The sequence below is a fragment of the Rhagoletis zephyria genome, unplaced genomic scaffold, assembly GCF_001687245.7.
Source record: "Rhagoletis zephyria isolate East Lansing unplaced genomic scaffold, Rhagoletis_zephyria_1.1 Rzeph_scaffold_01703, whole genome shotgun sequence".
Taxonomy (NCBI): domain Eukaryota; kingdom Metazoa; phylum Arthropoda; class Insecta; order Diptera; family Tephritidae; genus Rhagoletis; species Rhagoletis zephyria.
In genome coordinates, this window is record NW_016158787.1 from 42,158 (window position 1) to 58,315 (window position 16,158).

A 16,158-nucleotide genomic window follows, 5' to 3' on the forward strand; every position below is an offset into this window, starting at 1 on the left:
TTTTTTTTTTTTATCAATTGCATAAGAGCGCACGCTGAAAATGGTCACAACTATTGGCACACAATTAAGGTTGACAGTGGTTGCGTTAATTTAATTAATGAGGCATTGTATGCAGTACTGCCAGTCGTTCATGTACATGCACATGTGCATATTCATTTGCACATATTTTAATAAGTACGGGGACATTTATAGGTACATACTTACATACATAAATACCAATAAGTAAAAACATAAATCCCGAATGAGTAAATTTACGATAATCGACGCTTCATAAATCATGATGATAATCAAAACTTTAAAGGACCTAGGTATTCTGTTGCAACAATACAAAGTAGCTTAAGTCTACGAGCTAGCTTCACTATAATGCACCTTTCCATTTGTTATTTAAACCCCAAGGAATTTTCTGATGATTACGAGGATATTGACGGATGCTTGCTGGCATCATATTTATTACTATTACATTTATTTGCCAACCATTATAAAACGAGTATAAACAAGTAATTTTTAAACTAAAAACAAAACCGACTTCAATTCTCATATACAAATTTTAGATTTCATTCAAGATTCAATGATCGGATTTACACCAAATTAGAATGGGAACACCTGTGAGGTAGCATATTTCCTTTAAAAGAAGAATTATAGAAATCGGTTAGCGTGGTCCAAAGATATGCGGTAACATACCTAAAAAAATATAAAAAAATAAAAATATTCCAACGCATTGATAACCTTCNAATATACAAATTTTAGATTTCATTCAAGATTCAATGATCGGATTTAAACCAAATTAGAATGGGAACACCTGTGAGGTGGCATATTTCCTTTAAAAGAAGAATTATAGAAATCGGTTAGCGTGGTCCAAAGATATGCGGTAACATCCTAAAAAAATATAAAAAAATAAAAATATTCCAACGCATTGATAACCTTCCTCCTTTTTGTAAGGTCGGTTAAAAACAGGTACGGCTCTTTAAAAAGTGACATGTAACTCCGTTGTTTTTGGCACCAAATCTTTAAACTTTTTTTGTTGCATTTTAATATATCCTACAAAAATCTATGAAAACGCTGTTTCGAAAAAAGTGTTGATTAGGGCCGTTGTGAATTAAGGTAACCATATGTATGTATGTACTTCGGGATACAAATAAGGATAGATAAATAATAGATATGCATATTGTATTGTCAAAAACTTTTGTGTTACAACTCTTAAAGCTATTTACATATGTCAGACCTGGAGCGGGTTAAATCTCAGTCGATGCGGTAACATAAACTCAATTGTTGTAAAAACTATGCTGTATTTGCCAATATTTTAATATTAAAATGTATTTAGTTCAGAACAGTACTTTACAGTTGTTATAATTATATTGTATATATTTCCAGCTATTGTCGCGATATACGCCGTGAAATCGTTAAAAAAATGCGAAATGGTTGCGCTCCTCTATTCATTGCTTGTAAACGAGGCTGTGTTCCTATAGCAGAGTATCTGGTTACCGTGTGTGAGGCCGATATCGAGCAGCGTGGCCTCTATGAGGTGCCAGAAGATCGTACATTTCATTACGTCACACCACTCTGGTGCGCCGTTGTATCTGGAAAATTACCAATGGTCAAATATTTAATTCGCATTGGCTGTGATATAAATGCTACTTCAGATTCAGGATCAACACCAGTGCGTAGTGCTTGTTTCATGACACATGTTGAAATTGGTAAGTGTATACATACTGCTTTACATGTACATACATACGTGTGTGTCTAATCTAGCATTTTATTCTTGCAGTACAATATTTAGTCGAAGCGGGTGCTGATATCAAAAAGCCAAACATGAATGGCGGAACTTGTCTCATAAATTCTGTACAATCGATTCAATTATGTTTATATTTGATTAAAAAGGGCGCTGATGTCAACGCCAAGGATATACAAGAGAAGACTGCCCTACATTACGCCATACAGGAACATAGGTTCGTCAGAACTAATAATTATCTGTAATTAATTGCGTGCTTACCCATGCTCAGCAATTGACATTTGATTTCAACACTTAAAATTTAAATTTCCTCCTCAGATTAGAAACTACAAAGCTATTACTGGAACACGGTGCGGACCCATATGTAAAAAGTCGCTATGGCGATGATGCATTACGCACTGCTTGCATTAAAGGAGCTAATCAAATTTTCGATTATTTGAAAACGCATCTCGAATATTCGCCCGAGCGCATTGCTGAGGCCCACGAATTGATCGGTAATCAAGATTGAAAGATTTATTTACTAATCGCAGTTGAGAATGTATATATATATTTTTGTTTTTATTAATTTAGGCTCAACGTTTTTGGATGAACATAATGAAACCAGAGTGGCAATACTTCATTGGCGATTAGCACATCACATACGAGCTTCACATACTCCCTACCTAGGTCAGTATTTTCATACATAAATATGATTCGGTCTAATGAAAATATGTATGTTTCAAATTTCCTTACATCTGAATCCAGAAAAACAGCCAAGAGTACCACTGCGTCCTGCATATGGGAATGCCGTTGAATTTACGACACTCGAAGAGCTTGACAATATTGCTACTGATATGGATGCAATGCGTATACAAAGTTTGTTGATTTGCGAGCGTATACTCGGCATAACGCACAAAGATATGCTCTTCCGTTTAACTTTTCGAGGCGCCTCTTATGCCGACTCTCTACAGCTACAACGTTGCATCGATTTGTGGCGACTTTTGTTAGAAGTGCGGGTTACGCATTGCTCCGTACTCCATTTTGATACATGTTATGCGGCTCAAGCACTAGTACGTTTAATGATCGACTTGCACGAACGCTATATGCGCAACAGGAATCAACGTGCAAACGAAATTTCACCTGCATTGCTGCAAGGTGAAGCAAATGCAGTGAAAGAAGAGCCTTTGCCGCTGTTCGAAGATGTATTCGGCGTATTTTGCCTACTAACCGATACAATCGCCGATGCGCAAGAATTGCTGCTAGTACGGCCAGTCTATCGGAAGCAACAAGAAAATTTCGATCGCATATTAAAATGTATCGCTCATTTAATTTATTTGCTAATTAATACGGCAAATACGCATGAGCAAAAAAAGTCTGTGTTCTGTGCGGTGCGAGAGCTTGTGCGGGCGAATGTGCGCAGTGCTTGCACTTGCGACACGTTGTTACATCTATGTGTTTCACGCCTGAATGTCATAAAGAGTGGTTATCTGAGCGATGAGAATAATTTAACGGTACGTATAAAAGCCTCAATTTTTATATGTAAAGCTGACTTATTTATAACGTACTTTTTTTTGTACATAGATTGTGTTTCCAAATGCAAATGTTATCAAATTGCTGCTTGACTGTGGCATGAATGTAAACGCCAAAAATGAGGCCAAATCAACGCCATTGCATGTTGCCGTGCAACCTTACAATTATAGCAACGATGTAAGCTTGAAAATATATAATTTTTCAATTGTGTATTGAGAATTTTTTAACTTCTGTTTTTTATAGATAATACTATTATTGCTAGAACACGGTGCAGATTTAGACCAGCCAAATAAATCAGATGAGCGACCATTTAATTTGATTGTAAGCAATCCAGCCAATACGATACCACTAATGAATTATATGAATCTCAAGTGTCTATCTGCTACAATAATAAGTAAATACAAAATTCCATATCGCGACCAAATACCAAAATTGCTTGAGGAATTTGTTAAGCAACATGAACCTTGAAGGTATACGTATATGCCAAAGCAAAATATCTGAACGCAAAATTTTTTTAAAGGCAATTAATATATAGTACATCACTACAATTAAAACTATACACCTCTAAGAACTATGAAAGTCACACGAACAACATAAAAAAATGAAATGCAAAGCAAAATTGAAAAAGTGATATGTATTATATATATATGTATAATTTATTATATTTATGTGAATGCTTGTTGTGAGGAAAACGATTGTAAATGGTAGCAAAAGAAAAATTAATAGTTTGAATCGAAAAGAAGAAAACAAGCTTGATCTGCACAAGAAACGAGATTTTCATAAGTTAATAACATACATGCAAATGAAAAAATGAATATTTTCAAATCAGTTCAACGATAAACTCATAGTGTGAGCTAAATAAACCCAGGTAATTAACAAATTTTTGGTATTATCATACAAAACATAAGCGTATACATAGATCTGTAGTACATAATTGTGCACATATAAATACATGTATGTTTTCAAAAACTATTTTATATTCGTCTTATTTGGCAATGCATACATATGTACATATTATTTTATATTAATACTGTATAACGCAAATCGTACTTGTATACACCAAACAATACTATTTACTTACATGTGTGTAATCTAATTTTAAATCAGAGTTTAAACATTGTATTAATAAAACTATTTAAACAAAAATTACATAACGATGATTTTTTATTTAAACTAATTTCATTGTCCGGCAGTGTTGTATACATTGCCTATTGCTGTTGATGTGACAGCATAAATATTCCCCATGAAGATTTGGGGAATACTGTTGAAGTGACAGTCCTTGGGTTTGTTCCGGTTAAGTAGGCCAGCACTTCTTTTTAATTATTTGATTTCAAAAAATAATGAAATGCTGCTGAATATCAGTTGACAAACACTGTTTAAACACTGTTTGAATTATTGTCTGACTCGCTATTAACTCTTTCTTACATCTTTAGTAAAAGTAATGAGCAAATTCGGTCGCCACTGAGAAAATGGTCCTTAGAAATGTGGATATCGAGCTAATTGACGTAATTTAAGTGAATAAAGAATAGTAAAAGGGTTAAAGCAACAAATTGAGAAAATATGGGGACTATTTATTACTCCAATCCTTTTTTTCGCAACCTAATATCTAAGTCGAAAAACATTAAGTATCCTAAATCCAGAAATCTATTATTTGTTTAAACTTATTTCCAATGGGTTGTGCGGACTTGAGAAAAAATTGTTTTTCTTTCGGCCCGACTAGGAGAAAAACAATAAATTTAGGATAAGGGCGTATCTGAGAGAAACCTATCAAAATATTTAATAACATGTTCTCGAAAAAATTTCATTCAACATAGAATAGAAGCATAAGTCTAAGACTACCATACCTATGTACATGTACATATGTATGTATATGTAATGCTATATTCACTACATTTTCTAAGTTACAAGGAATTTGTTTATAATGCTGGATTTCCACTAGACATTAAATGGCAAAAATGACAAAGACGGGCATTAAAAAATAATCGAATCATTACATTAAAAAATAGTCATTAAGTTCATTTCATGGCATACATTTTTTGTCATTTGAGTGCCTAGTGGAAATTCGGCATAAGATTTGAGCAGTTAGCATCAAAATTATATGTCTTATAGTTCATTTCCACAAAGCCTTAACTGCAGCTTATGCATATTAGAAAAAGGAAATTACAACTAGAAAGAGGTAAGCTCAAATAAACGAAGGTAAGAAATCAAAAAGTAAAAAAAATAAACTTGCCCATCACCCCATGTAAAATTCTTGGAACCTGCAGTTAAACTTTTGGTGCAAATGTGCTATTACATTCATTTGTATTTAAATGACTACGCCAACATTCGCAAGCATATGCTATAAGTGGTGCATTATACTAAAGTCACAAAGTTTGACGAAATGTGCTTTGAATAAGACTGCTTTTACACAGTTCAAGTATTGAATTCAATCCTGCTCACCTGTGGAAGAGAGGGGGTGAGAAGAAAAGGGCCGAGTACACATGCATCTGTACTGTCAAGTCGTTTCAACGTTCTTGCTTTGCCTTTAACATTTTCGTTGTTTCCCATTTAAAGAACCAAAAACTTGAATTCAACAGAATTGAGGCATGTAAAAGCAAATAGAAAACACAAAAGAGAATGAGCAAAAATTTCTTTTAAGTAGTTGAATCATGTAAATCGGGTGTAACGCTTTAGTGAAACCAAGCTTTAAAAAATTATGATGTAGTTACTCCAAAGCAAAATAAAAATGAACAAAATTAAATTTTTTTAAATTAAATACATATATACTCACTTTAAAATTGTTTCATGGCGCTAAATTCCTACCGGAAATACCTTTTGTGACACTCAGTTATATTAACTTATCCCCTAACTAACTTATTAAATACAATTCTCACCTACATGCCTATGTATCTCTTTCACCTTTGCATTCGTGACCATTGCACATGTCTTTAAAGAAAGCGTTTGAAATACTCACGCACGTCCAGTTGCTGAGAAAACCACTAGTTGCCTTTTTTTTAACCGACTTCACAAAAAGGAGAAGGTTATCAGTTCTTAGTCGGAATATTTTTTTTTTTATGTATGTTAGCGCATAACTTTGGACTGCGTTAACCGATTTCTATAATTCTTTTTTTAAAGGTGTTACCCCAAAGGTGGTCCCATACTAATTTGCTTTAAATCCGATTATTGGATCATGAAGAAAGTAAAAATTGAAGTCGGTTATGTTTTTTGCTTAAAAATTACTTGTTATATAAAATTCTCTCCGGACACCTACCATGAGCAACCAGCAGTGTCTTTACCTTCGCTCAGCGCCAACGCATTCAACAGGTTGAAGTGAAAAGGCCCAAAGAGTGGACAATCAGTCGCTGCGGAAACATTGTCGAGGTTGTGAGTCAACAATATTGTCGCTTATACGGTTTTATGGTGGGACAGACATATTTATATGTACATACATAACTACATTATATGTACATATATAATCGCACATACATAGCGATAAACGCGCAAGCGCAGCTGATTTACTTGTGGGCATTGCTTAAAGTGGCTTAGTGGACAAAAAAAAAAAAAAAACGACAATGGTTGCGTATTGGTATTAGCGACTAGAGCTCGTTTTATTTTGTTGTTCGTTTGTTAATTTTACTCTCGTGTTTTTATGTGAAAGTGATTGATTTATTTAAAACATATGCCAAAAGGTGTGAAAACGAAGAATGTTAAGTAAATATCCACATGTAAATAACAAGTGGATGACCAAAACGCTTTAATTTTAAAGCAATAATCCCCACTAAGATTCACATACATATAATAGCATAGTTAGCTACGTTAGTGATATGTTTTTATTGAAAACTCGCAAAAACGGAAATTGTGACGAATGCAAAGTGCCGAGGCCACGCAGTCAAAGCGTTTATGATGGCCAAGCGAGAAGTACTTATGGAAATCGGCAATTATGCAGGAAGTTTTGGCTAGCCATCCTGCTTTTGGCAGTATATCTATTCCAAATTTGTTGTGAGTACAAACATACATACATATACTATAAGGTATATTTGCATACACACATTGGCGATTGGTAAATATTATTGCGAACATACATATGTATGTATGTACATATTCATTGTACATATACATACATATATCTACATTAGGGTGGTAGAAAAAGTCTAAAATGCTAAGCTCTCACCGCTGGGATTTTTTTAAAAGGAATAAAANTAGTATAAGGTATATTTGCATACACACATTGGAGATTGGTAAATATTATTGCGAACATACATATGTATGTATATACATATTCATTGTACATATACATACATATATCTACATTAGGGTGGTAGAAAAAGGTCTAAAATGCTAAGCTCTCACCGCTGGGATTTTTTTAAAAGGAATAAAAAAAAAACTTGGGGTTTTTTTTTGTAAAAAAATAATATTTGGGACTGCCCATGAAGTTTTCCATATATGTATTTTATATGGAGGAAAAACACTTCTTCATAGAAATGGTATAGAATTCTTGAAAATCAATATTTTTCGCCCNCTTGGGGTTTTTTTTTGTAAAAAAATAATATTTGGGACTGCCCATGAAGTTTTCCATATATGTATTTTATATGGAGGAAAAACGCTTCTTCATAGAAATGGTATAGAATTCTTGAAAATCAATATTTTTCGCCCAGGAAACTCTGAAACTCTGTTTCTCTTCAGGAGACTTCCAGTAATAATTCCCGATTATTTATTTTACTATTTTTTATATGGGTCGCCCATTGCATTTATTTGGGTTTTCGGGAGACCTATAAAAAATTGTTAATACTAAAAAATGGTTAAATAAAGAGTTGGGTATTGTTATTGGAAGTCTTCTGAAGAAAACATAATTTTCCGATCGACAAATAAAAATCCTAGGGGGTGAGAGATTAACATTTTAAACTTTTTCCCGCCGCTTGTATTTTTGGACCACCCTAATTTATAAACATAGTCCCGTATGTATGTACATTTCTTTCCCACTGCTTTAACCATTTTCGCTTTTAAGTCTCATTTCTTTGTTACTACATTACGCTTAGCGTGCACTCATAACTGTAACAGTAGCGAAATCCAATTCACTTTCAGTGCAAAACCTGCGAAACTGGTGGCGTGGAACGCGTAGCGTGTATATCACCGTCCTCATGGTTTGATAAAAGTACAGCATACGTGCTATCTATGTACATATTTATGCATTAAAAAAAATCTTAGCAGAAAAATTAACAATGAAGGCCCGCAACGCCGCTGTGGAAATTTAAATGCAGTAAAAACTGACTTCCACAGTGTTTCGANATACAGCATACATACGTGCTATCTATGTACATATTTATGCATTAAAAAAAATCTTAGCAGAAAAATTAACAATGAAGGCCCGCAATACCGCTGTGGAAATTTAAATGCAGTAAAAACTGACTTCCACAGTGTTTCGAAATAAGAATTAGAAAACATATGTACATACACATTTGTACCTTGAAGTTATCCGCTTGTACTAGCAAATAAATGCTTACCTGTTATTGTTTTGTTTTTTTTTTTAGTTTTTTAGTTGTGAACGCGATCATTATTGCATACAAAGTTTGTGTCTTAACTCTTTTGTTTCCACACGCAACGTGTGAGAGCCGTCAGGCAGCTCTGCTGTTGAGAGAGTGTGAATGAGTAACTAAAAAAATGCAATTTCCCCACAAATTTTAATTTGAGTCATAACAAAGAAAAAATTTAATAATAATTATCCGTGTTCGTATGGAATAGTAGCTTATGTCGAAAGGCTGGCTTTTGTATAATGCGGAATTCGCAGCATACGATTGCGAATGACTCACGGCGCCGAGCCGTTGAAGAACTTTTGGCACATAAACGTGCAAGAAGTGGTTCCGATACTAGCAAGTCAATATTCTTATCAAGCCTCATCAAAAAATTCATTGTCGTTTAAAGAACAAAGGAAATGCCGCATTATACTAAAGCCAACTTCCCGACACAAGCTACTATTCGATACGAACACAGAAATGTATGTATGTTTGCATGTATGTATTAATGTATTTACATACATCTGTATGTGTGGATGGATATACATATAGTCATATAAATAATTAAATAACTACCCTACAAGACAGCTGAGTATCATATGAGTACTCATATTATCATTATCCCTAATCACAAAAGTGCTTATCAAAGTCCTCATTTTCGTTCAGGCCATGGGAAAAATTTGAGTACTTTCCCCTCAATGTTGTCATCAGAAAGTCCTCAGTACTAATAGTCAAACTACTCATTTATGCCGTACTACAAAAACAAAAGTGTAAANTGTATTAATGTATTTACATACATCTGTATGTGTGGATGGATATACATATAGCCATATAAATAATTAAATAACTATCTGCTAAATTTAAATTTGGCTAACATATGTACATACATACATACATATATGTATGTATGAGTCACATTGATAAATGGAATGCCTAATTGTTGATACAAAGTGAACACAAAAATTAACTTTCCGATGATTGAAGCCACCACTTTGGTAATACCCGCCCGCTAGCAGTACTCTTTCGCTCTCTTCGGCGTTGTTTGTTTGTCTTTTTAAAACCTTTAAATCGCGTACAATCTTATCATTTATTATTTACAAAGGACCCATGGTTCTGGGTCAGGGAGTTGAATTGTCGCTGACTCGTACAATGAATAAAACTGAAAATAAGTTAATAGTTAAAAAAAAAAAATATTTTATAAAACTAGCTTTCTAAATAGGAACCAAATCTGACCACCACCGCCTGTCGGCAAAAATTTGTGTGGAGTTATTCCTTTGCAAGTAATAGTTAAACATTAGGGTGATCCAAATAAACCATTACCTTAAACGGCCCTATTAACTGAGAATAAAATTCTGCCAATTGGGATTTTTTCCCAATTTTGGAAGGCGTCGGTGGGCATTTGAAATTTTCTATATAAATTAAATGAACATTTTTCTTTTTTTTTTCATTAAAAATGTTATAACTATTGAACCGTTTGAGGTAAAAACTTTTTCTGGGCATATTCTTGTAGGACATTAAATTCTCTAACAAATGAAAATGGTTATCTTAGAGACGATTAAGAGTATTAAATATATTAATAATATTGCTGAACGAGGTATAGCACTGATACAAAATTATGATCGAACTTTAACGAAAGAAGAAGAACAAAAGCAATATCTACTTAACAATTTTTTTCTCTATCAATATTTTAGTGGCTATGGACGAGGAAGAAGAGGGTCCCTACCAGGGAAAGTATTTAGGAAAACTCAATTCATATCATCATCAGGTGAGTAAAACAAATATCAGTTGACCCTAATTCATCGTAGGGAGCATTGAATAAATTGAAAAAATTGTAGGTCTCCGGCGATGTCTACGCAGTAAACGAATATACCTTTCTGATAATTGGATTTAATTACGATGGCAATGGCGCTGATACCTTCTTCTGGGCTGGCGCATCAAATCGTCCGGGGCCCCAAGGTTTTATTGTGCCCGACGAATATGGCAAGTATGTGAGAATATACATTTATGCACTTCCACGCAAGCCATTTCACACTGCCTGATTTCATAGAACCAACATACTGGATCGTTATCATAACAAAGACTTCACGCTCACATTGCCTGATCGAAAGAAAATTACAGAAATTAAATGGTTGTCCGTTTACGATCTAAACAATCAAAATAATTTCGGCGATGTTTACATTCCGGAGGAATTCGAACCACCACGCGCACAGGCAGGCGGTACGTTCTCTCGTCGCAGTCACAATGTCAGCAGCAGTGCCATAGATATGCTAGACTCAAAGACGATACGCATCACAGATTTCACCTACGATGGATTGGGCAAGCGTACGTTCTTTTGGACCGGCGTGGGTGCGCAGCCATCAAGCCGCGGCAATAAGATACCCGACGAAATGGGATAGTAAGTATTTGCAATAATAAAATAAATATGTATGTACATACATATGGTATCTCTTACATATATACTTTGCTCCGTATAGTTTGGATCCCATACGGAAATATGACAAGGAGACTATCACTTTAGAACTGCCCGGTGACAAGACGATTTTCGACATTGATTGGATTAGTATTTATGATTTGGCTGATAACGAAAATTTCGGTCATGTTCTAATTGCCGATAATTTGAATGTGCCGCCGTCGTTGGTAAAAATAACACCCTATGAATTTTCGCTGCCTAATTGCCGGCAGTTGCATAAGAATCTGCAAGTCTCCTGGGAAGTATTTGGCCCACAAATCACACTGCAGCTATCCGGCCAGGTGGAAAAGAATGACTATATGTCATTTGGCCTATCCGGTTCGGAGACATCAAGTCAAATGATAGGCGGAGATGCGGTTGTGGCGTACATGGATGATATACGTGGCTATTCAGTGGATTACAACATTACTTCTTTGGCACCGGTAATAACTAGAATTGAAATTTCGATATCGATGGATGGATCTTAATACATTTGCATCTTTGGATATATTTTAGTGTGTGCAAGTGTTGGGTCAAAATAAGGGCGTGTGTCGCGATGACGTCGTTGGCGGTTTGGACAGTTTTCAACTTAATACGTACAGCCGTAAGGATGGCATTAACACAATAACTTTTCGACGTACCCTAATATCATGTGAGTATTTTAAAATCGACATTCCCCCATATGCCCTTAGATATTTTCCTCCGTAGAAAGTCCGATTTGTAAATAAATATACATTAGTTACATATGTATCATTCTTCTACAGTTATGTATATAGTATGTATCATTGTCAATCGTTAGAATTTGTAAACGATGATATGATTCTTCTAAAGGGTTCATAGATAATTTGTCATAGTGAGTCTCTCCCGACTCTTTCGGAAATTTTTTGTATACGAAATACCAAAAGATTCTAGACCTCCAAGATTGGGAAGTCGAGGTTGAAAATAATATACAGAATCCTACACTTTCGAGGGAGTTTTCAGCACAAATCGAGGCCTAAAATCTAAATTTGATATGTGTACGCATCCCGCCTTAATTGTTTTGACGCCTTGGACTCAAAAAAAGAAGGCCTGTTTGGATGAATATGAAATGATGGTTCTGGAAAGAAAAAATTAAGCTGAATTTACTTGGACCCGTTAGAAACAAATGGTCAGAGATACAGAATTGCAAGACATCAAGGGAACTCTGACCTGACTATAACAGGACGTGCACCTAGGATGGATCAAGGACAGCAGTATAAAGAACCATCATGCTTCTTAATTTAACACTGACTGATTGCAAGGTCTAGGCACCTTCGCCGATTTCCCGACCGGTGGGTGGGTGAAGCACACATCCATATATGTATGTACTAGTACGTATTATGTGATCGCCGATTGGCCAGGAAGCCCCTAAATAGTTATGTATTTATAAGGTTCAAAATTTAAGTTTGTACGTGGCAAAAATAATGAATATGTGTAATAAAAATTATCTTATTTTTTCTCTGTTAATAGCGGATCCTGGCGACAAAGAGATACGACTCGACAAGAGTAATTATGTTATTTGGGCTCTAGGTCAGTTAGACTCCAACTCAGAGCCAGCATTCCATTATGTTTATCCGAAAAGTGATATACTCATCGACTTCAATACAACAGAGGCAATAAATGACTGCTTCAGCTTTACAAAACGTCCAGAAACTCCTGTCCAAGTATGGGAACGTATACGTTTATATGATCCGTGAGTATATGTGCAGCGTAGTATAGTTTATATAATTAAATCTCTGAAACTTTAATTGACCTTCAATTGTAAATATTCTTTCAGCACATTGCGTGTTTTTAATGCCTACTTGGGACCTTCCGGTGGCTTACGCGGCTATCAAGGAATAACCGGACACGTTTCCAGTGGTTTAGCTTGGTACATTAACGGCTATATGACACCGGAACTGTATTTAAAACGAGGACTTACATATGCCTTCAAGGTAAATATGGGCAAGCAGCCTATGAAACCGTTTGAAACCCTTTGAAGACCGAATTATGTTGGGTGGGGCTAATACACGCAAATATATTAATACTTTGACTTTTCTCTACCACTCAGGTGCGCGGTGGCAACAATCCACATTCGCCGGAACATTATCATCCCATGGTGATAACAGATGAACCTCATGGTGGCTACGATCGGCTCAGCGATGCAAAACAGAGTGAAATTCGCGTTTTGGCGGGTGTTGAATTTACTCGACGCGGTCGTCCCAAGCCAACAGCTGCCGGACCGTTATGCCTCTCTAAGTATCCCATTAATTATGATCGCCGTTTGGATGATAACTTTCCCAGTTTCAAAAAGTTCAATCGTTCGCTAATTAATATTTGTCCCAATGAAGAGCCCGCCATATTGGAGATCACACCGAATATCACTTGGCCCGACATTGTGTACTATAATAGCTTTACACACGCCAATATGGGTTGGAAAATACACATAGTCGACAGTCTTTCCAATTTACGTAATGGAGCACTTAAAAATTTGATAATGCTGCCGACAAGACTAGTATTGTTGTTGTGGTGCTTTGGATTTTGCACAAACGTAGTACTACTTGGGCATTGATGGCGCCAGCGACTTCTATGTAGAGAAAAAAGTTAACAATTGTGAGAACTAAAAAAGCAAAAGTTGTGGCGGGGTTCCTTTAATATACATAAATACCATGTTTGACTGATTTCAAAACTGTTTTTTTTTCATTATATGTATGTATACATAAAATGTATACGAATATACTTTTAGTTGAGGATAACGTGAATTTCATATAAATACGAGTTCTTACATACATATATACATATATGCACGCACTAGTTGTAAAAGTCAAATTGTAATGTAATGTAAATTGTAATTGTAGAAAAAAGTGAGTACAGACGTACTACTCATGTAAACCTTTTTNGCAAACGTAGTACTACTTGGGCATTGATGGCGCCAGCGACTTCTATGTATGAGAAAAAAGTTAACAATTGTGAGAACTAAAAAAGCAAAAGTTGTGGCGGGGTTCCTTTAATATACATACCATGTTTGACTGATTTCAAAACTGTTTTTTTTTTTTCATTATATGTATGTATACATAAAATGTATACGAATATACTTTTAGTTGAGGATAACGTGAATTTCATATAAATACGAGTTCTTACATACATATATATACATATGCACGCACTAGTTGTAAAAGTCAAATTGTAATGCAGCGTAACGCATTTCTGTGTAAATAAAGAAATGATTTGATAATTGTAGAAAAAAGTGAGTACAGACGTACTACTCATGTAAACCTTTTTGATTTATTTAAATTGGCGGATGGTTGGTATATAATTTTAATGGGCAAAGTAGTGTAATTGGGTAAGTGAACAAAACACGCGAAATGACCGCTGATGATCGATCACGAGCTACATATATATGTATATAAATGGGACTACGTTATAAAGGGATTTACGTTAATCGAAGTAGTAAGATGGCCTAGATTCTATGGCAAAATTCATTATGGCGTCTAAACTAACTGTAAATTAGATTTTCCTTTCCAACTTTTGTGCCTCGGAAGAACCGAACACTAAAAAAAAAAAATAAGATCTCATCTACGTAAAAACACATTTTTGCAGATTATGACATACGTGAACGTACTCTTTGTCCCATTCAACTTATACTGCCTGACGTATCACGTAATTTTCTTTCGTATCGTTTTCACAAAAGTTTTAAAACTAAAAATATAATTTACAGTTAGTTAATCTTCCTTAATCATAATCCGTTCCATAGAATTTCGGTCATCTTAATAGCCCGATTAACGTGGAACGTCCCATTTATATGTATAGGTTATAACTGAAGATCTAAAACAGCCGTGCCTAGCGTTGGAAGAACTCCATAACACCACGCCTCCACCTTCTACTAAATGTGTCTTAACATCTGTCAAATTTCTGTTTTAACTTTGTCCCGTTTTCTCATGTGGGCAATTTGCTTGCATTTATATTTCCCCACTCTGAATTTAGAGTTAGATCCCTTTAGATCTAGGTGTGCAATATCACTTTCAAAATGGTATCAAGCCAATCAGATCGATCTTCGACAAGACAGATATGGTTTAACAGTGGAAATTTGCGATCTCCACCTGACATTTCTGTCTTAACGTAGCATTTTTAACGGAATATGCAGACGGTAGAGACGTGGGATAAGCAAGTGGACACGCACTCATTATTGAGTCTTATTTTATATTTTCAATTTACCATAATTTTTCACTGAATTTTGATTTTCAACCAACTACTATCAAGTGCAGCTGATTTGCCGCTATTTAAACTCGACAGCGTGGTTGTTGTTGTCAATTCTATACATCCATTTGTTTATTTGCTTTTTTTGTATAGTTTCAGGCAGGCTCTTCCTAGGCTATGTATTTGTCAATGTTAATGTGGCTTATTAACATTTAATTTTTAATATTTTTATTGAGCTTTGTACCACGATTGTTTATTAGGAAAAATTGAAAAATCAACGAAGTCTAAGGGCCAAATTCACAGTGCGTAGTTAACTCAGAATCGGCAGTTAACTACAGATTTTCACTACAAAAATTGGTGGTTAACTGCCGATTCTAAGTTAACTACGCACTGTGAATTTGGCCCTAAGCGGTAGAAGTTATAGCAGCTATTTCGGAAATCAGTTGAAGTTTAGAAAAAAGAAGTCTGTTGAGGAGATGTGGTGATCTCCGCCACTGGCCACGCAACTGAGTTCCGTTGCTATTCGTAATCGACCCCTTAGTCATTTACGTCTTAGCGGATCCTATTTTTTGGAGTCTAACCGGCAGTTGTTGTTCTAAAGTGTGAATCCGCAGATAAGTAGAAATAAGCTGCTTATATCTTCTTGATTATTGTGGCCTGTTTCCACAGATGGTTAAAAATTATTTTCATCCTCTTGGTTTCCGTACTTTGGATCTATGTTCCCTTATTCGTGGTAGTTGCAGCGCCTTTGTCCTGCGTATGGTAGCCTAGGGATGTTTACTACTTCG

The 16,158-nt window shown here is 35.2% G+C and overlaps 2 protein-coding genes across 4 annotated transcripts in view; both read left to right on the plus strand.

Moving 5' to 3' along the window:
• m-cup (ankyrin repeat protein mann-cup) overlaps positions 1-3,829 on the plus strand; it is a 5,612-nt gene extending 1,783 nt beyond the window's left edge. The window contains exons 2-8 of the mRNA XM_017618762.1: positions 1,372-1,694; positions 1,766-1,946; positions 2,048-2,223; positions 2,300-2,395; positions 2,474-3,219; positions 3,290-3,415; positions 3,482-3,829. Of these exons, the coding sequence (XP_017474251.1) occupies positions 1,372-1,694; positions 1,766-1,946; positions 2,048-2,223; positions 2,300-2,395; positions 2,474-3,219; positions 3,290-3,415; positions 3,482-3,706 (1,873 nt within the window). The 3' untranslated portion in view covers positions 3,707-3,829. The remainder of the gene's footprint in view (positions 1-1,371; positions 1,695-1,765; positions 1,947-2,047; positions 2,224-2,299; positions 2,396-2,473; positions 3,220-3,289; positions 3,416-3,481) is intronic.
• Positions 3,830-6,550: 2,721 nt separating this feature from the next.
• On the plus strand, positions 6,551-14,448 carry knk (cytochrome and DOMON domain-containing protein knickkopf). 3 transcript variants are annotated; one of them, XM_017618764.1, is made up of 10 exons: positions 6,551-7,216; positions 10,419-10,492; positions 10,563-10,711; positions 10,775-11,122; positions 11,202-11,619; positions 11,693-11,828; positions 12,665-12,887; positions 12,972-13,128; positions 13,245-13,718; positions 14,074-14,448. In XM_017618764.1, exons 1-10 carry the CDS (start codon positions 7,042-7,044, stop codon positions 14,098-14,100), a joined length of 2,181 nt encoding a protein of 726 aa, XP_017474253.1. In that variant the 5' UTR covers positions 6,551-7,041; the 3' UTR covers positions 14,101-14,448. The 3 variants fall into 3 exon arrangements, with proteins under 3 accessions (XP_017474253.1, XP_017474254.1, XP_017474255.1); XM_017618765.1 differs by having other exon boundaries at positions 6,552-7,216; positions 13,245-13,764; positions 14,120-14,448; XM_017618766.1 differs by lacking the exon at positions 6,551-7,216 and adding an exon at positions 9,884-10,007.
• The last annotated feature ends 1,710 nt before the right edge of the window (positions 14,449-16,158 follow it).